Source organism: Chiloscyllium punctatum, chromosome 9, assembly GCF_047496795.1.
Source record: "Chiloscyllium punctatum isolate Juve2018m chromosome 9, sChiPun1.3, whole genome shotgun sequence".
In the NCBI taxonomy this organism is placed as follows: Eukaryota; Metazoa; Chordata; class Chondrichthyes; order Orectolobiformes; family Hemiscylliidae; genus Chiloscyllium; species Chiloscyllium punctatum.
This window is the reverse complement of record NC_092747.1, coordinates 48,799,793-48,821,406: the sequence shown is the minus strand read 5'-3', so window position 1 is coordinate 48,821,406 and position 21,614 is coordinate 48,799,793. Positions and strand designations below refer to the sequence as shown.

The 21,614-nt window shown below is 41.9% G+C and overlaps 1 protein-coding gene across 2 annotated transcripts in view; it reads right to left on the bottom strand.

The window, feature by feature from the left end:
• c9h11orf65 (chromosome 9 C11orf65 homolog) overlaps window positions 1-9,320 on the bottom strand; it is a 75,089-nt gene extending 65,769 nt beyond the window's left edge. The window contains exons 1-2 of one of the 2 annotated variants that reach the window (XM_072577462.1): window positions 9,255-9,320; window positions 5,856-6,000 (exon numbers count right to left, since the gene is read on the bottom strand). In XM_072577462.1, the coding sequence (XP_072433563.1) occupies window positions 5,856-5,890 (35 nt within the window). In that variant the 5' untranslated portion in view covers window positions 5,891-6,000; window positions 9,255-9,320. The remainder of the gene's footprint in view (window positions 1-5,855; window positions 6,001-9,254) is intronic. The other variant, XM_072577463.1, reaches the window with a different exon arrangement.
• Window positions 9,321-21,614: the final 12,294 nt, after the last annotated feature.

The following is a 21,614-nucleotide window of genomic DNA, read 5'->3' as shown; positions in this document are numbered from 1 at the left end:
CCGGTCCTCACCCTCAACAACTTCTCCTTCCAATCCTCCCACTTCTTCCAAACCAAAGGGGTAGCCATAGGCACCCGCATGGGACCCAGCTATGCCTGCCTGTTTGTCAGATATGTGGAACAGTCCATCTTCCGCAGTTATACTAGCACCACCTCCCACCTGTTCCGCAGCTACATCGATGACTGTATCAGTGCTGCCTTGTGCTGCCATGAGGAGGCTGAACATCAACTTTATCAACTTTACCAACACCTTCCACCTCCACCTCAAATTTACCTGGACCATCTCGGTAACCTCCGTCCCCTTCCTGGACCTCTTCATCACCGTCTCTGGCGACCAACTAACCACAGCCATATACTACAAGCACACCGACACAGCTACCTATACTACACCCCCTCCCAACCTACCTCCTGTAAAAATGCCATCCCTTATTCCGAATTCCTCTGCTTCTGCCTCATCTGTTCCCAGGATGATCAATTCCACTTCAGAAAGTCCCAGATGGCCTCTTTCTTCCACGATCGCAACTTTCCTTCCCATGTAGTTGACGATGCCCTCCGGCGCATCTCCTCCACCAACACTCTCATCCACCTGGCTGAACTGATTCTCATCCTCAACACCTTCTCCTTCCAATCCTCCCACTTCCTCCAAACCAAAGGGGTAGCCATGGGCGCTGCTACCCTTGAACTCCACCCCTCCCAATGCAACAAGCACAGAATCCCCTGGTCCTCACCTTCCATCCCACTAACCTCCGCATACAATGCATCATCCTCTGCCACTCTGCCACCTCCAAACGGACCCCACCTCCAGAGATATATTTCCCTCCCCACCCCTATCAGTGTTTCGAAAAGATAATTTCCTCCGCAATTCCCTCTTCAGGTCCACACGCCCACCAGCCCACACCCTATTCCTGGTACCTTTCCCTCCAAGTTTGGAAGTGCAAAACCTGCGTCAACACCACTCCCTTCCCCTCCATCCAATGGCCCCCAAGGGATCCTTCCATTTCCATCAGAAATTCACCTGCACCTCTCACAATGTCATCTACTCTATCCGTTGCACCCGGTGTGGTCTCCTTCACATCGGGGAGACAGGATGCCTTCTTGCACCCTCACCCACCAACCCCACCGCCCCATGGCTGAGCACTTCAACTTCCCCTTCGAGTCCGTCAAGGACATGAAGGTCCTGGACCCCCACCACCAGCAAACTGTTACCACCCGATGCCTGGAGGAGGAATGCCTCATTTTCCGCCTTGGGACTCCGCAATCACTGGAATAAATTTGGAATTCAACAGCTTCCTCATTTTCCCTCCCCCAACATTACCCCAGTCCCAAGCCTCCAACTCGGCACCACTCTCCAAGCTGTCCATCACTGCCCCCTCTGACCTATCACCTTCTCCCTCACCTTCATCCACCCATCGCTTTGCCAGCTACCTCCCTCAATCCCCACCCCCTCTCATTTATCTCTCAGCCCCGACCCACAAGCCTCATTCTTGACGAAGGGTGTATGCCCAAGATGATGATTCTCCTGCTCCCCAGATGATGTCTGACTGGCTGTGTTTTTCCAGCACCACACTCTCGACTCTGATCTCCAGCATCTACAGTCCTCACTTTGTCCAAGGTTAGTAATATCTGGATTACTCCCAGTGCCATGAGTTAATGAGGGTAGGAATAGGAGGATAGAGCAGATGAATGCATGGCTGAGGAAAAGGGTGTGGGGGAGAAGGGTTCATATTTTTGGATCATTGGAATTTCTTCTGGGGTAGAAGTGACCTATGTAAGAAGGACAGATTGCACCTGAATTGGAAGGGGACTAAATTACTGGTGGGGAAATTTGCTATATCTGCTCATGAAGATTTAAACTAATAGGGGTGGAGGTGGTGAGGGGAGTGTGTGGGTGAAAAAACCCAGGGAGATAGTGAGGAAAGACATCAGTCTGAGACTGGGCAGTTTGGAAAGACAGCAAGTCAAACAGTCAGGGCAGGCAGGAACAAAGCAGAGAATGAGATAGGACTGATAAATTAAACAGCATTTATTTCAATGCAAGAGGTCTAACAAGTGAGGCAGAACTAAGGCATGGCTGGGAACATGGGACTGAGGTATCATAGCAATTAGAGAGACGTGGCTCAGGGATGGACAGGACTGGCAGCTTAATGTTCCAGGGTATAGGTTCTACAGGCAGGATAGAAAGTGGGATAAGAAAGGAGGGAGAGTGGTGTTTTTGATTAGGGATAACATTACGGCTGTTTTCAGGGAAGATGTTCCTGGGAATATGTCAAGGGAAGTTATTTGGATGGAACTGAGAAATAAGAAAGGGGTGATCACCTTATTGGGATTGTACAATAGGCACCCTCAGTAGTAAGTGGGAAATTGAGAAACAAATTTGTAAGGAAATCTCAGTTATCTGTAAGAATAATAAGGTGCTTATGGTAGGTTTAACTTTCCAGACATAAACTGGGACTGCCATAGTATTAAGGGTTTGGATGGGCAGGAATTTTCTGATTCAGTATTTGGATGTACCTACTAGAGAAGGTGCAAACTTGACCTACTCTTGGAAATAAGGCAGGACATGTGACTGAGGTATTGGAGGGGGAGCACTTTGGAGAGCGACCATAATTCTATTAGTTTTAAAATAGTGATGGAAAAGGATAGACTGGATCTAAAAGTTAAAACTCTAAATTGGAGTAAGGCCAATTTTGATGGTATTAGGCAAGAACTTTCAAAACTTGATTTGGAGAAGATATTTGCAGGTAAAAGAATGGCTGGAAAATGGGAAGTCTTCAAAATTGAGGTAACGAGAGTTCAGAAACAGTATGTTCCTGGTAGGGTGAAAGGCAAGACTGGTAGGGTAGGGAATGCTAGATGACTACAGAAATTGAGTTTTTTGTCAAGAAAAAGAAGAAAACATATGTCCAGTAGAGACAGTAGAGATCAAGTGAATCCTTAGAGTATAAAGGTAGTAGGAGTATACTTAAAAGGAAATCAGGAGGACAAAAAGGGGACACGAGATAGCTTTGGCAAATAGGGTTAAGGAGAATCCAAAGGGATTTTACAACTACAGTAAAGGATAAAAGGGTAACCAGGGAGAGAATAGGGCCCTTTAAAGATCTGCATGGCCGCCTATGTGTGGAACTGCAGAAGGTGTGGGAGATACTAATTGAGAATTTTGCATCAATGTTTACAGTGAAGAAGGATAAGGAAGCTAGTGAATGTGGGGAAATAAATAGCGACATCTTGAAAAATGTCCATATTACAGAGGAGGTGGTGCTGGACATCTTAAAATGCATAAAGGTGGATAAATCCGGGATCTGATCAGGTGTACACTAGAACTCTGTGGGAAGATGGGAAGTGATTGCTGGGTCCCTTGGTGAGATATTTGTATCAACAATAGCCATAGGTGAGGTGCCAGAAGACTGAAGATTGGCTAATGTGGTGTCACTATTTAAGAAAGGTGGTAAGGAAAAGCCAGGGAATTATAGACTGGTGAGCCTGACATTGGTGGTGGGCAAATTGTTGGAGGGAATTCTGAGGGACAGGATTTGCGTGTATTTGGAAGGGCAAGGACTGATTAGAGACAGTCAACATGGCTTTGTGCATGGGAAATCATGCTTCATTATCTTGAGTTTTTTGAAGAAATAATGAAGAGGATTGATGAGGGCAGAGCAGTGGACGTGATCTGTATGGATTTCAATATGGTGTTTGACAAGGTTCCTCATGTAGACTGGTTAGCAAGGTTAGATCACATGGAAAACAAGGAAAATTAGCTATTTGGATACGGAGGTGGTGGTGGAGCGTTGCTTTTCAGATTAGTGACCTGTGACCAGTGGTATGCCACAAGGATCAGTGCTGGGCCACTGCTTTTTGTTATTTATATAAATAATTTGGATGTGAATACTGGAGGTATGGTTAGTAAGTTTACAGGTGACACCAAAATTAGAGGTGTACTGGACAGTGAAGAAGGATACTTGAAATTACAATGGGATCTTGATCAGGTGGGCCAATGTGCTGAGGAGTAGCATTTGGAGTTTAATTTAGATAAATGTCAGGTGTTGGATTTTGGAAAGGCAAATCAGGGCAGCACTTATACACTTAATGCTAAGGTCCTGGGAAGTATTCCTGAACAAAGAGACCTTGGAGTGCAGGTTCATAGCTCTTTGAACGTGGAGGTAGATAGGATAGTGAAAGGGGCATTTGGTATGCTTTCCTTTATTGGTCAGTGAATTGAGTATATAGGAATTGGGAGGTCATGTTATGATTGTACAGGACATTGGTTAGGACATTTTTGGAATAGGTTACAAATCACAACCCCAGGCTATCGTCCAGCAGGTGTATTTGAAAGCACTAGCTTTCGGAGCACTGCTCCTTCTTCAGGTGGTTGTGTAGCAGGACCACAAGACACAGAATTTATAGCAAAAGATTACAGTGTCTGTGGAATGAGTTAACATTTCAGCATGATGACTAATTCTGATGGAAAATAATTACCAGAAACATTAACTTTGTTTCTCTTTCCACAGTTATTTCCAGACCTGTAATTCTGTTTTTACTTTACATTTTCAGTAACCATGGTATTTTACTGTTTCAACAGGAACAACAGCTGATCTTCCTCAATATATTGCTGTGGGATCTTTTAATCTCAACTGGGTGCACACAAATTCTTCGTTTAATATCTCATTTGACATACAACACCTTCAGCAGTGCATTAGAATGTCACCTGAGATATTGGTCTTCAAGTTCAGGAGTGGAATTAAACCCATAACTTTCTGACTCAGAAGACAGTGCTACCACCTGAGTCATGATAGACACTGCACCTCAACTGTGATGCATATTTTAGTGCAGTGAAAACCATAAAACATCAGCTCCTCACCATGCAAACTCATGCTACTATCATGAAGATTGCTGCATGCAAAGAAGGGGCTTGCAGGGTGCTGGAGTTATCCAGCAATCTGGCCTCCAACATACTACTTGGATGACCAAGGCACTGTCATAGGAGAAAGGGCAGTGGCTCTATTGAGCACCAATCTGCTGTCATTTCAGGAAGGCAGCCTGCCACTCCACCAGTAACCTTGTTATTGATTATTTGCAAGTCAGTCCAGACGGCTGTCACCAATGCTGTGATGTAGTCCATAGCCAGGTCTCCTAGGCCCAGAGTTGCTCATCAAACACAGGCAAATGGGACTAGTTTAGTTTGGGAAACTTGATTAGCATGAACGAGTTGGATTAAAGGTTCTGTTTCTGTGCTTTATGACTCAAGGACTCTATCATCCTGTGGTGTCCAAATGAAATGGACTAAATCTAATTATTACATTATATTGAAGATTTAGTCACATCTCCTCAAATTTAGCTTGACCTGATGGTCCTTAAACTAGACATTAATCTGGATGGCCTTCCTCATTTCAGACCTCTGTATTACCCTCAACATGATAGGTCCAAAACTGAGCACAATATTCTAAATGTGGCCTGATTGTAACAAGGAAGGAGTAGCATTTCTGTTTTTATACATAATTATGCTGGCACTATATTTAATTTAATTTCACAATAGTTTCACTGGTCCTGAATTGCTAATTATGACCCCAAGTTCTTGCTTTACGAAGTAGCATTGAGCATTGATTTCTGCATGGTGTGTACATGCTTGCAGTTTTCTCTCTGCAAGTGTATGATAGAACATTTCTCTATATTAAAACATATTTGGCAAAAATGGGCCCATTTGTCAACTTTGTGTGACTGGTTCAGTATTTTTTATTTGCAATGTCACATATTCCAAATCTGGGTGAGTCCCAACCTGTGTTAAAAAAGTCATAAATGTACTAGCATTATTTTAACATTACATTTTAACAAGATATTAAGAATTTCAAATCTGTCTCTTACCAGCCAATGTTTGTTTGTGCTATTTCTTCAGTCATTTTTTGTTCACTGTCAAGCAAGATGTCATTTCATTATATTTTCCTAAGTTTCCACTGTATTGGCTGCCTTATGAATCCACCAGCTAATTAAAGAATGAACTGTCTTACACCTACAATTTAAAAAAATACTGTAGTCACAATATGCCAATAATTTGAAATTAAATATAGCATATATATTCAAGAGCTCTTAATTCTATTTGTTCCTGTTGATAATTATTATTAGACTTTATACAAATCTTAGTTAATTCTGGTTGCTTTTGTGACATTTTCAAAATAGTCTTTTGACCAAATATATTTAAATCTTATTGGTAAGCTCAGTATAGTATACCTTAAATACAAAAAGTGTTTCACTTGACTGATAATGGACAAGGTGAGATTTCTGCCTTTAAAGAATATATAGCAACAATCATAACTGAATAAAACAATTATTGGACTCATAGAAACATAAAAAATAGTAGACCATTTGACTCTTCAAGCTTGCTCTACCATTGATGACAGTCATGACTGATCATCCTGAGACCGTGGCACTGATTCTGGACTCCCCCATGAGCATGAATCTACTTGCGTCTATTCTGTCTGGTCCTGTTAGAATTTTATAGGTTTCTATGAAATCCTCCTCATTCTCCTGAAGTTCAGCAAGTATGATCCTAAACAATTCAATACCTCCTCAGTTCCATTTTCCAAGGAATCAGTATAGTAAACCTTCACTGCATTCCCTCAAAGGCAAGAACATCTTCCCCAGATAAGGAGAGCAAAACTGCACTGAATATTTCAGTTGCGGCCTCACCGAGGCCCTGAATAATTGCAGCAAGACATTCCTGCGTCTTTACTCAAAACTTTTTGCAATGAAGTCCAACATACCATTTGCTTTCTTTACCAGCTGCTGCACCTGCACGCTTACCTCCAGCAATTGGCGTACAAGGACACCTAGGTCTTGTTGCATATTCCCCTCTCTCAGTTTATCGCCATTGAAATAATGATCTGCCTTCATGTTTTTGCTACCATAGTAGATATCCTCACATTTATCCACCTTAATCTGCCATGCATTTGCCCATTCACTTATCTTGTCCAAAACACCTTTGCATCCTTCTCACAACTCACCTTCCCACCCATCTGCAAATTTGGAGATACTACACTGAGTTCCCTCATCTAAATCATTAACATATATTGTGAATAGCTGGGATCCAAGCACTGATCCCCATGGCATCCCAGTAATTACAGCCTGCCATTCAGAAAAAGACTCATTTATTCCTATTCTTTGTTTCCTGTCTGCTAACCAGTTTTCTATCCATTTTAATAGACTAGCCCCAATCCTATGCTCTTTAATTTTACATGGTAATTTCTTATTCTTCGACTTTGTCAACTTTGTCAAAAACCCTCAGAAAAACTTTGTCCATGGCTCAAACAAATCAATTCTACTACAGTTACATTTCTCAGAATTCCAGTAGATCTGTCAACATGGTTTCCCTTTTATAAATCTATGCTGACTCTGTCTGATCTTGCCACTGTTTTACAACTGATATTAAATCTTTTAGCATGAACTCTAGCATCTTCTCCATTACCAACTTCAGGCTAACTTGCCTCTAAATTCCAATTTTCTTTCTTAGATATCTTAGAACAGATATCCTAAATTAATCTAGTCCCTGGATGTAGATTTGCTTGCTGAGCTGGAAGGTTCAGTTTCAGACATTTCGTCACCATACTAGGTAACATCATCAATGAGCCTCTGGATGAAGCATTGGTGGTATGGCCTGCTTTTTATTCATGTGTTTAGATTTCCTTGGGTTGGTGATGCCATTTCCTGTGGTGATGTTATTCCCAGTTCTTTTTCTCAGGGTGTGGTAAATGGGATCCAAATCAATGTGTTTATTGATAGAGTTCCAGTTGGAATGCAATGCTTCTAGGAATTCTTGCATGTGTCTCTGTTTTGCTTGTCCTACGATGATGTGTTGTTGCAATCAAAGTGGTGTCCTTCCTCATCTGTATGTAAAGATACTAGTGAGTCATGTCTTTTTGTGACTAGTTGATGTTCATATACCCTGGTGGCTAGTTTTCACAATTCTTGCAAGGTATTTTGTAAATGACATTAGTTTTGCTAGAAGGTCACCCATCAGCCTCCGATGCTCCAGAGAAAATAACCCCCGTCTATTCAGCCTCTCCCTATAGCTCAAACTCTCCAACCTTGGCAACATCCTTTAAATCTTTGCTGAAACCTTTCAAGTTTCACAACATCCTTCCTATAGTAGGGAGACCAGAATTGCATGCAGTATTCCAATCGTAGCTTAATCAATGTCCTGTACAGCTGCAACATGACTTCCCAACTCCTATATTCAATGCACTGACTAATAAAAGCAATCATTCCAAACGCCATTTTCACTATCGTATCTACCTGCGACTCCACTTTCAAGGAACTATGAGCCTGTACTCCAAAGTCTCAATATTCAATAGCACTCCCCAAATCCTTACCCTTAATTGTATAAGGCCAGTCCTGATGTGCCTTTCCAAAATCTTACCTAAACTCCATCTGTCACTCTTCAGTCCATTGGCCCATCTGATCAAGATCTCAGATAACCTTCTTCACTGTCCACTCTACCAATTTTGCTGTCATCTGCAAACTTACTGACTATACCTCCTATGTTCACATCCAAATCATTTAAATAAGTGACAATATCCAGATGACCTACCACCAATCCTTGTGGCATACCGCTGGTCACAGACCTCCAATGTGAAAAGTAACCCTCCACCACCAGACTCTGTCTTTTACCTTTGAGCCAGTTTTGCATGCAAATAGCTAGTTCCCGCTGAATTCCGTGTGATCTAACCTTGCTTACCAGTCTACCATGAGGAACAATGTCAAATATCTTACTGAAGTCTAAATAGACCACGTCCACCACTCTGCACATTTCTTATTTCACTTTCATTTAAACATTTGGAGATCTGAAGTTCACGTCTATGAATAATAAACCTGTTTGTTAAATAAAAGCAGGCATTGGATGATTATTTCGGAACATGCTGCGATTAAGGTGAAAAGCAAGAAACTGGCACTAGGTGGTGGAACCGGTGCACGCTCGATGAGTTGAATGGTTTACCTGGTGTCCACATTTATAATTGTGGTTCATCGTAAAGTGCCACTGGTAACAAACCACAGCTGAAAATCCCAAATTATGTCCATATAAAGGCAAAACAAGTTATAATTCAAGTCAGAAGCAAAAGGGGATGGACGTCGATTACTGCAAAAAGTAATTCCTTCATCCTTTTAGGAATACAACCCCGGAAGTCATGTATATTTCATCTATTCCTTTTTAAATTAACGTGAATAACTTTATCATGTACCCAGCTTTGGCCACGGTCCACAGGGACTTACCATCAACGTCCTCAGTTCGTGGAGCTGCTTCTTCACATTCAGCATGAGCGTCAGGTCGCTATGGTGACAGAGGAAGTGATGTACGGTCGCTATGGTTATCACGGAAGCGACGTCAGGCACAAGCCGTCGCCCTGGCAACAGTCAACAGGAGCCAGGCTTTGCCTTTGTTGCGAGGGTTTTGTATTTCTCAAGAGGTTGTATTTCCAAAACTGGTAATAGTGCAGTCATTGGTGTGTTTGAAGAAGAACTTTGCGTTATGGCTTTACCGTAAATTAAGCAAATTGTACGAACCCCAAAAAGCAAATTACGGCGTTTGATTGAAATCTGGAATAAAAATAAGAAACGCTGCAAATACTCGAGCAGCGCAGGCAGCATTGGTGGAGAGTGAGGATTTGCCGTTTTGATTGTCACCGTTATCCAACTGAGATTTCAGCAGATGGTATTTTTATATTTCTCTATATCAACTTGCTCAGATATTATTACACATCGCTGGAGCAGATGGGCTTGAACCTGGGCTTAGGGGTAGGGACACTCCCACAAGAACCCTGAGAGCTTGAGTTTTGATGATAAGATTATCAACATAGAGCAAATGCTAAACATTTAATAAAGTTATATAAATTTCAATCCTGTCCAAAACACGCTGGGTTAAAATTATGTTTCCACTCTAACAACACAAAATTAACAAGAGTAAATAACTCTTTGGAATTGAGGAATTTTGCAAAACATTATTATGATTCATCTCTAGGAATATCAAAAATATAACTTTTAGTCTAGGGATTGGATTTTACTGGTATTTTTAAAAAAATACCCCCTAATCTTTGTGCATGACTGTGCCCCTAGACCAGAGCTTCAATTTCTCTAGTCGTCCAGCATTCCCTACTCTATCAGCCTTGCCCTTCAGAAGGCGGCATATGTCAGATATAGATCAAGTGAATCCCTTGAGAACTAAAGAGTAGTAAGTGTATACTTAAGAGGGAATCGGGAGGACAAAAAAGGGACATGAGGTACATTTGCAAATAGGGTTAAAAAGAATCCAGAGAGATTCTACGAATGTATTAAGGGCAAAAGAATAACTCGGGAGAGAATAGGGCCCCTTAACAATCAATAAATACAATGGGACCTTAATCAGATGGGCTAATGGACTAAGGAATGGCAACGGAGTTTAAGTTAGATAAATATGAGGTGTTGCATTTTAATAAGAGAGATATACAGCACAGAAACAGGCCCTTTGATCCAACTCTTCCATGCTGACCAGATATCCCAACCCAATCTAGTCCCATCTGCCAGCACCTGGCCCATATCACTCCAAACCCTTCCTATTCATGTACTCACAATAGCTTCCACCATACCCTCTGGCAGCTCATTCTTTACACGTACCACCTTCTGTGTGAAAGAGTTGCCCCTTAGGTCTCTTTTGTATTTTTCCCCTCTCACCCTAAACCTATGCCCTCTAGTTCTGGATTCCCCCACCCCAGGGAAAAGACTTTGTCTATTTATCCTATCCATGCCCCTCATAATTTTATAAATCCCTATAAGGTTACCCTTCAGCCTCCGATGCTCCAGGACAAACAGCCCTAGCCTAATCCTCCAACCCTGGCAACATCCTTGTAAATCTTTTATGAACCACCTTTCAAGTTTCACAATATCTTCCTGATAGGAAGGAGACCAGAATTGCACGCAATATTCCAAAAGTGGCCTAACCAATGTCCTGTACAGCCACAACATGACCTCCCAACTCCTATACTTTGACCAATAAATGAAAGCATACCAAACGCCTTCTTCACTATTCTATCTACCTGCAACTCCACTTTCACAGAGCTATGAACCTGCACTCCAAGGTCTCTTTGTTCAGCAACACTCCCCAGGAGCTGTATTCCTGATGAAGGGCTTTTGCCCAAAATGTCGATTTTACTGCTCCTCGGATGCTGCCTGAACTGCTGTGCTCTTCCAGCACCACTAATCCAGAATCTTACCATTAAGTGTATAAGTCTGGCTAAGATTTGCTTTCCCAAAATGCATAACCTCGCGTTTATCTAAATTAAGCTCCATCTGCCACTTTTCAGCCCATTGGCACATCTGATCAAGATCCCGTTGTAATCTGAGGTAACTTTCTTCGTGTCCACGACACCTCCAATTTTGGTGTCATCTGCAAACTTACTAACTATACCTCTTATGCTCACATGCAAATCATTTATATAAATGATGAAAAGTAGTGGATCAAGCACCAATCCTTGTGGCACTCCACTGGTCAGAGGCCTCCAGTTTGAAAAACAACCTTCAACAACCACCGTCTGTCATAGAGATGTACAACACGGAAACAGTCCCTTTGGTCTCTGTTTTCTACCTTTGAGCCAGTTCTCCCTGTATTCCATGAGATCTAACCTTGCAAACCAGTATCCCATGTGGAACCTTATCGAATGCCTTACTGAAGTCCATATAAATCACATCTACCACTCTGCCCTCATCAATCCTTTTTGTTACTTCTTCAAAGAACGCAATCAAGTTTGTGAGACATGATTTCCCATGCACAATGCCATGTTGACTAGCCCTAATCAGGCCTTGCCTTTCCAAATACATGGACATCCTGTCCCTCAAGATGCCCACACTGACATCAGGCTCACTGGTCTATAGTTCCCTGGTTTGTCCTTACCACATTTCTTAAACATTTGCACCACATTAGCCAACCTCCAGTCTTCCGGCACCTCACCTGTGACTATCGATGATATAAATATTTCAGTAAGAGGCCCAGCAATCACTTCCCTAGCTTCCCACAGAGTTCTAGGGTACACCTGATATGGTCCTCGGGATTTATCCACTTATATGCATGTCAAGACATCCAGCACTTCTTCCTCTGTAAAATGGACATTTTTCAAGATGTCACCATCTATTTCCCTACATTCTATATCTTCCATGTCCTTTTCCACAGTAAATATTGATGCAAAATACTCGTATTGTATCTCCCCCATTTTCTGCAGCTCTACAGAAAGGCCACCTTGCTGAACTTTGAGGAGCCCTATTCTCCCCCTAGTTACCCTTTTGTCCTTATTGTATTTCTAAAATCTCTTTGTATTCTCCTTAATCCTATTTGCCAAGCTATCTCATGTCCTCTTTTTGTCCTCCTGATTACCCTTATAAGTATACTCCCACTGCCTTTATACTCTTCTAAGGATTAACTCAATCTATCCTGTCTGTACCTGACATAAGCTTCCCTCTTTTTCTTAACCAAACCCTCAATTTCTTTAGTCATCCAGCATTCCCCATATCTACCAGCCTTTCCTTTCACCCTAACAGGAATACATTTTCTCTGGACTCTCGTTATCTCACTTCTGAAGGCTTCCCATTTTCCAGCTGTCCCTTTACCTGCGAACATTTGCACCCAATCAGCTTTTGAAAGTTCTTGCCTAATACTGTCAAAATTGGCCTTTCTCCAATTTAGAACTTCAACTTTTAGATCTGGTCTGTCCTTTTCCATCGCTATTTTAAAACTAATAGAACTTTAGTCGCTGGCCCCAAAATGCTCCCTCACTGACAGCTCAGTCACCTGCCCTGCCTTATTTCCCAAAAGTAGGTCAAGTTTTGCACCTTCTCAAGTAGGTACATCCACATACTGAATCAGAAAACTTAACAAATTCCTCTCCATCTAAACCCTTAACACTATGGCAGTCCCTGTCTATGTTTGGAAAGTTAAAATCCCCTACCATAACCTCCCTATTATTCTTACAGATAACTGAGATCTCCTAACAAATTTATTTCCCAATTTCCCTCTGACTATTAAGGGGTCTATAATACAATCCCAATAAGGTGATCGTCCCTTTTTTATTTCTCAGTTCCACCCAAATAACTTCTCTGGATGTATTTCCAGGAATATCCTCCCTCAGTACATCTGTAATGTAATCCCTTATCAAAAATGCCACGCCCCCATCTCTCTTGCCTCCCTTTCTATCCTTCCTGTAGTATTTGTATCCTAGAACATTAACCTGCTAGTCCTGTCCATCCTTGAGCCATGTTTCTGTAATTGCTCTGATATTCCAGTCCCATGTTCCTAACTATGCCCTGAGTTCATCTGCCATCCCTGTTAGGCCCCTTGCATTGAAATAAATGCAGTTTGATTTATCAGTCCTACCTTGTTCTCTGCTTTGTCTCTGACTGTTTGGCTCACTTGTGTTCTCAACTGTACCAGTCTCAGATTGATCTCTTTCCTCACTGTCTCCGTGGGTCCCACCCCCCCACCCCCATGCCCACCTTAATAGTTTAAATCCTCCCAAGCAACTCCAGCAAATCTCCCTGCCAGTATATAAGTCCCTTTCCAATTTAGGTGCAATCCGTCCTTCTTGTACAGGTCACTTCTATCACAAAAGAGATTCCAATGATCCAAAAATGTGAATCCTTCTCCCATACACCAGCTCCTCAGCCATGCATTCATCTGCACTATCCTCCTATTCCTGCCCTCATGAGCTTGTAGCACCAGGAGTAATCCAGATATTATTACTCTTGAGGACATCCTTTTTAAATTCCTGCCTAACTCTTTGTAATCTTCCTTCAGAATCTCAACCTTTTTCCATTCCTATGTCATTGGTTCCAATGTGTACAATGTCCTCCTGCTGGTCCCTCACCCCCTTGAGAACATTCTGCACCCTCTCTGAGACATCCTTGATCCTGGCACCAGGGAAGCAACACAACATTCTGCTGGCCACAGAAATGTCTCTAACACAATTGATCTCTTGGAACTCGGCGTACCCCTCATTGCATTAGAACCAATCTCAATACCAGAAACTTGGCTGTTCATGCTACGTTCCTCTGAAAATCCATCACCCCCTACATTTTCCAAAACAGCATTCTTGTTTGAAATGGGAATAGCGACAGATGACTCCTGCACTAACTGCCTACCTCTCCTACTTTTCCTGGAGTTAACCCATCTACTTGAGTGTATCTGCAACTTTTCCCACCTTTCCTATAACTGCCATCCATTACATCCCCTTGTTCTTGTAAATTCCTCATTGCTTCTGTCTCTCCAACCGATCCATTCAGTCTGATAGGATTTGCAAACAACAACATTTACTGCAAATATAATCCTCAGTAACATGTAAACTCTCCCTAAACTCCCACATCTGACAAGAGGAGCATATTACTCTACTAAAGGCCATTTTTACTCTTCACGGTTTACAGACCCAGACAATAGCACCGTCTTATTCCTCTATAAAACACTGGTCCAGGTTAAATTAATAGTTATGGATTATATTTTAAGTTTAATCAAGAGACATATCTCAATAAAACATATAATCAGGAAGGAACACACTCTACTCACTACTGCAGACTTACTGTAAGGCCACACTTAAATATTCACTTATCTGTTTCTATGCTGTGACCTCTCCCAGACAGGTTCCTCCAAGATTAGTTGTTAATTTCACTGTTCGTTAATCTTCCCAGATGCACTCTGATGTCCAGCGATTTGTTCTGGTAAAACAGGGCAGGACTTATACAGTTAATGGTAGGGTCATTGGGAGTGTTGCCAAACCAAGAGACCTAGGGTTTAGGTGCATAGTTCCTTGAAAGTAGAGTTGCAGGTATACAGGGTGGTGAAGAAGGCCAATGGCATGCTTGCCTTCAATGGTCAGGGCATTGTATATTGAAGATGGGATATCCTGTTGCAATTGTACAGGACTTTGGTTCAGACACCTTTGGAATACTGAGTTCAATTCTGGTCTCCCTGCTAGAGGAAGCATGTTGTGAAACTTGAAAGGGTTCAGAAAGATTTACGAGGATGTTGCCAGGGTTAGAGGGGTTCAGCTACACAGAGAGGCTGTTTTCCCTGGCGTGTTGGAGGCTGAGAAGTGACCTTATCGAGGTTTATAAGATCATGAGGGGCATGGATAGGGTAAATAGACAAAGTCTTTTCCCAGGAGTAGGGGAATCCAAAACTAAAGGGCATAGGTTTAAGGTGAGAGGGAAAAGATTTAAAAGGGACCTAAGGGAAACTTTTTCACATAGAAAGTGGTGCGTGGATGGAATGAGCTGCCAGAGAAAATGATGTGGGCTGGTACAATTACAACTTTTTAAAGGCAATTGGATGGGTATATGAATAGGAAGCATTTAGAGTGATATGGGCCAAATGCTGGCAAATGGGACTACATTAAATTTAGGATAGCTGACTGGCATGGATGAGTTGGATGGAAGGGTCTGTTTCCGTGCTATATATCTCTATGACTCTAAGTCATATTTGACTTGAAACATTAACTTTGTTTCCCTTTCAGACTTGCAGTACTTTCTCTAGAACCTTCTTTTTTTATTTCAGAATGTTATAACCTACTGTTATTTCCCAGTGAAATAATAGGTCAGTTGAAGAGCTATCAAAATGCTTAAGTTGATCAAATGAAGAAATGCTATATTTTCACTTCCTAATAATCCTACAAAAGCTGATGCTAAAATCACATTTCTTCATCAAATCTACTTCCTTCATCACATACCATTTAATCTTCAAAATCTACTTTATAAGTCTGATTGTCATAGTAGTATCTTTTAAATTACAATTTCGAGCCAGTTCCTTATCTCCCCTAAGGCCTTTAGAAGAACAACAGAATCTTTACTGTCACAAAATGCCCAGTTACTATGCAGGGTTATTGGAACAAAATTTGAAAACAAATCACACAGAAGAGACATAAGAACTAGGAACAGGAGTACACAATTTATCCCCTCCTGGCTGATCCAACCTTAGTCTCAACTCCACTTTCCTACTCACTCTCCATAACTCTTTAACCTGTTACAAATTAAACATCTGACTATCTCCAGCTTAAATTTTCTCAATGTCCCAATGTCCACTTTACGCTGGGGTAGTAAATTCCACAGACTCAAAGCCCTGTGAGGGAATTAATTTCTCCTCATCTCTGTTTTAAGTCTGCTACCCCTTATCCTAAAACTATGACCTCTCATTCTAGATTGTCCCACATGAGGAAATACTCTTTCTAGGTCTATTTTGTTAATCACTGTTAGCAGCATATATACCCCAATTAGATCTCCATTCATTCTTCTGAACTCCAGAGAGTATAGGCTTAACCCATTTAATCTCTCTTCATAAGACAAACCCCATATTTTTGGAATCAATCTAGTTAACCTCCTTAAAAACTGCCTCCAATGCAACCACATCCGTCCTCAAAGAGATCTAGGGGTGCAAGTGCAGAGTTTTTAAAAAGTGGAGTCAAAGGTAGATAGGGTGGTGAAGATGGCGTTGAGTACACTTAGCTTCTTTGGTCAGAACATTGAGTAAAGGAGTTGGGATGTCATTTTGCGGCTGTGCAGGACATTGATTAGACCACTTTTAGAATACTGTGTACAATTCTGGTCTCCCTTCTATAGGACAGATGCTGTTAAGCATGAGAAGTAGCAGAAACGATTTACAAGGATGTTGCTAGGATTGGAAGGTTTGAGCTACAGGGAGAGGCTGAATAGGCCGGGGCTTTTTCCCCTGAAGTGTTGGAGGCTGTGGGGTGACCTTATAGCGGTTTATAAAATCATGAGATGCAATATTGGGTGAATAGCCAAGGTCATTTTTCTATGGTGAGGGAGTCCAAACTAGAGGGCACAGGTTTAAGGTGAGAGGGGAAAGATTTAAAAAGGAGCTGAGGGACACCTTTTTCATGCAGATGCTAGTGTGTGTATGGAACAAACTGCCAGAGGAAGTGGTGGAGCCAAGTATAATCACAAATTTAAAAGGCATCTGGATGGGTGTATGAATAGGAAGGGTTCAGAGGGATATGAGCCAAATGCTGGTAAATGGGACTACTTCAAATTGGGATATCTAGTCAGTGCAGACGAATAGAATCAAAGGCTCTCTTTCTGTGCTGTATGACTCCATGACGCTAAGTAAGGAGACAGAATTGTATGCAGTACTCCAGATTCAGTCTCACTAATTCCTGTTCGATGGCAGCAATGCTTTGAACTTCTATGCTCTATTCCTTTAGCAATATGTGCCAAATTCAATTTGCCTTCCTTGTTACCTGCATATTAATTTTCTGCAATTTGTGCACAAGAACACCCAGATCAACTGCACCAAAGCACTCTGAAGTTTCTCTCCGTATAGATAATAAGTTGCTTTTCTCCTTCTCTGACCAAAATGGATCACCTCACGCTTATCCACATTAAACGTGGGCGGCACGGTGGCACAGTGGGCGGCACGGTGGCACAGTGGTTAGCACTGCTGCCTCACAGCGCCAGAGACCCGGGTTCAATTCCCGTCTCAGGTGACTCTCTGTGTGGAGTTTGCACATTCTCCCTGTGTCTGCGTGGGTTTCCTTCGGGTGCTCCGGTTTCCTCCCACAGTTCAAAGATGTGCAGGTCAGGTGAATTGGCCATGCTAAATTGCCCGTAGTGTTAGGTAAGGGGTAGATGTAGGGGTATGGGTGGGTTGCGCTTCGGCAGGGCAGTGTGGACTTGTTGGGCCGAAGGGCCTGTTTCCACACTGTAAGTAATCTAATCTAAAAAAACTTAATTTGCTACATTTTGGCCTATTCACCTAACCTATTCACAGCAATTTGTCGATTTATTATTTCTTCACTGCAATTTATATATATATGCACCTGCTTTATTGTCATTTGCAAATTTGACAAAGTGCTTTTTATTCCTGCATCGAAGGCATTGGAGCAGATGGCGAAAGGTTGGTCAGCGATTTAAAGCAGCATCTTTTCATAAAAAGAGAGGTGGCAGGGTGCAGACAGATTTTGATTCAAAAGTGAGTTAAAGATAATGGGGGTGTTGCTGATTAGCACGTGGAGTTAAGGTCACAATCAGGACAGCATGGTCTTATTGATTAATAGAGCAGGCTTGAGGAGCTTGCTTATGCCTGCTCCAATTTCTTATATTCTTAATTTATCACCATGATTTTGCCTTCACCAACCTATATTAACTGTAAATGATTGCATTATAATTGTTTAAAATTTTCTTCTACTACTTCCTTAAGAATGGAGGTACCAGATACTAAAACATTTCAAGAGTTGACAAATTTAGTTAAGAAATATTACATCCCCAAGCCTCCTCTAACTCGGAGACACTGTCTGTTTTATTTGGCAGTTTGAGAACAAGGGGAATCCGTGTTGGGATCTTTGACAAGTTTAAGATGACCAGTCTAACCCTAAATGAGATACTGAGAGACCGTTTGGTACATTGGGTTAACAATGTAACCATGCAAAAGTGCCTACTAGCTGAACCCCAACTGGACTTCAAACAGGCACTACAACTGGCTTTCTCATTGGGAAATGCTGCGAGTGGAGTATATAAATTACAGGGTAATCCAATAGAAGTGGACACCCTTGGCAGACCAAATTTGGGGGACACCATTTGAGTGAAGGCAATTGCATAGCCTCACTCAGGACAGATTCTTCAACAGAGGGACTTTAGGTCAGCCCACAGGAAAACCCCAAAACAAAGCCAAACCTTGGCCAAGCAGTTAACAATTTCATCAGGATGCGTGCTGGCAAGCCATTGTTGTTGTGGCTGGAATGTGGACTGAAGACAGCAAGAGAATCACACTAGGCCTGAATTGATCAAGAGAACTCATAGACCAGTATCCAGGAGAGAAAATTCCCTCAAAGGCCTACCCACATCTGGCTTGGAACAATCCAAATCATAACCAATCAAAATAAATGTCTGGTTAAATGATCACCACTCCTAATGGAGGTTGATACTGACGTGGCTGTATCAGTGGTTGCAGAAGTAGCCTTTAACAAAAGTTGCTCTGGACTCCAAAACTTAACTTTGTTAAGACCATGGCTAGACCGAGAACCTATACTTGGGGAACATTTACAGATAAAGGGTATAACTTTGGTTCAAGTCTCGTATGAGAAGCAGCTGGTTTCGTATACTGATTGTATAAAAGGCTCATGTCCAAGCCTGATGGGGTGAAATTGATCAAGAAAGATTCACCTTAATTGTCTCAATATGTTTTGATTAGAAAATGGCTGCCTAAGTGAAGCACTAATTAATTAGATTAGATTCCCTACAGTGTGGAAACAGGCCCTTCAGCCTAACAAGTCCACACTGACCCTTCAAAGAGTAACCCACCCAGACCCATTTGCCTCTGACTGATTCACCTAATGTTATGCATAATTTAGCATGGCCAATTCACCTAACCTGCACATCTTTGGATTGTGTGAGGAAACCAGAGCACCCAGAGGAAATCCACACAGACATGGGGAGAATGTGCAAAATCTGTACAAACAGTCACCCAAGGCTGAAACTTGGGAACCCTGGTGCTGTGAGGCAGCAGTGCTAACCACTGTGCCACCCTGAATACCCAGAAGATTTTCAGGAAGGTCTATGGACTATCAACATAGCCAAGGACATTTTGCAGTTTGACCAGGAAGCAATTCCACAATTTTGCAAGGACCGCCCAGTGCCATTTGCCTTGTGTGCAAAGTAGAGACAGAAATCAGGCAGCTGGAAAGCAAAGGAATCATCAAACCAGTACAGTATGTGAAATGGGCAGCACCGGTTGTATCAACTGTGAAGTGCAATGAGTCAGTTTTTCTTTGTGGGGATTTTAAACAAATAGTGAACTGCTTCTTGCAGCTGGATAAATACCCAATCCCTCGCATAGATTACTATTACACAATGCTGGCTGGGAGGCTGTCCTTTCACAAAGTTAGACATGAGCCATGCATATCTGTAATTGCAGTTAGATGAAGATTCTCAGAAGTATGCTACAATTAATACCCATAAAGGTTTGTACCAATAAATGAGATTGTCATCTGGGGTATCATCAGGCTGTGCCAATTTTTAGCAGATGATGGAGAACATTTTACCAGGAATACCCCAGGTCACAATTTATCTGGATGATGTACTAATTACAGGAAAGAGCGTTTAGAGAACTTGGACATAGTCCTTAGATGTTTCTCCCATGTGGGTATACATTTTAGAAGGGAAAATTGTGTGATTCAGGCACTCAAGTGATCTACTTGAGCTACAGAATCGACAAGACTGAGTTACACCAGTTGAAAGATAAAGTGAGGGTGATCAAAGGTGTCCCGGCTCCCATGTCTGTACTAGAGCTTATGTCTTTCTTTGGATCAGTGAATTATTAATGGAAATTTCATACATAACCTAGCCTCCATCCTGGCACCATTACATATTGAAGAAGAGTCAGCCTTGAAATGATCTTAAAAATCACACAACACCAGGTTATAGTCCAACAGATTTACTTAGAAGCATTAGCTTTTGGAGCACTGCTCCTTCATCAGATGGTGGAGCAGAGCTCCAAAAGCTAATGCTTCTAAGTAAACCTGTTGGACTATAACCTGGTGTTGTGTGATTTTTAACTTTGTACATTCCAGTCCAACACCGGCATCTCCAAATCTTGAAATGATCTCATAGCCAAGACGTAGCCTTTAGAGAAGTGAAGAAATCGCTATCATCATCTAAAATATTGGCATACTAAGTGAGATCTGGTGCTGACATGCAATGCCTACCCATTGGTGTTAAGGTAGCATTGGCTCACAGATGGCCCAATGGAAAGGAATGTCCAATAGTATATGCTTCCCGGACATCGGCTGATGCAGAAAGCAAATACACCCAGATAGAGAAGGAAGGTTTGTGGTTATCATTGGTGTGAAAACATTTCACTAGTACCTTTATGGATGTAAATTTGTAATAGTAACAGACCACAAACCCCTGCTAGGACTACTCAGGGAGGACAAGGCCATAGCTTCAGGTTGAATTCAGTGGTGGCTTTCACGTAAGTGTGTACAATTACAAGTTTGAACACCATCTGGGAGACTAAGTAGCAAATGCGAATGCATTGAGCTGCCTCCCACTGATACACCACTGGTGGTGCTGCCTACTGGAAGAGTCCATTCTGATTTTAAACTTTCTGAACACCCTTCCACTCACTGCTGATAATATTAGACTGTAGATGCAATATGTCTTGTCCTGGAAAAGCTAAAAAAACTGGTGGGGATGGGGAAAATACCTAACCACTTACTTCACCTTCAACAACAAAACCTACAGACAAACCAACGAAACACCCATGGGATCTCCAATATCAGGGTTCTTAGCAGAGGCAGTAATACAGAGACTTGAACAAACAGCTCTGCCAACCATCCAACCCAAACTTTTGGTCCGCTATGTGGATGACACCTTTATCATCATTAAATGAAACAAATTAGAGGAAACCTTCAAGACCATCAATAATACCCTTACTGGCACAAAATTCACTAAACAAGAGGAAAACAACAACAAACTGCCATTCCTAGATGTTGCAGTAGATCGAACAGCCAATGGCGAATTTCAAACTAGTGTCTGCAGGACCAAATATTGAACTACAGAAGCAATCATCCCAACATCCACAAACAAAGCTGCATCAGAACATTATTTCAA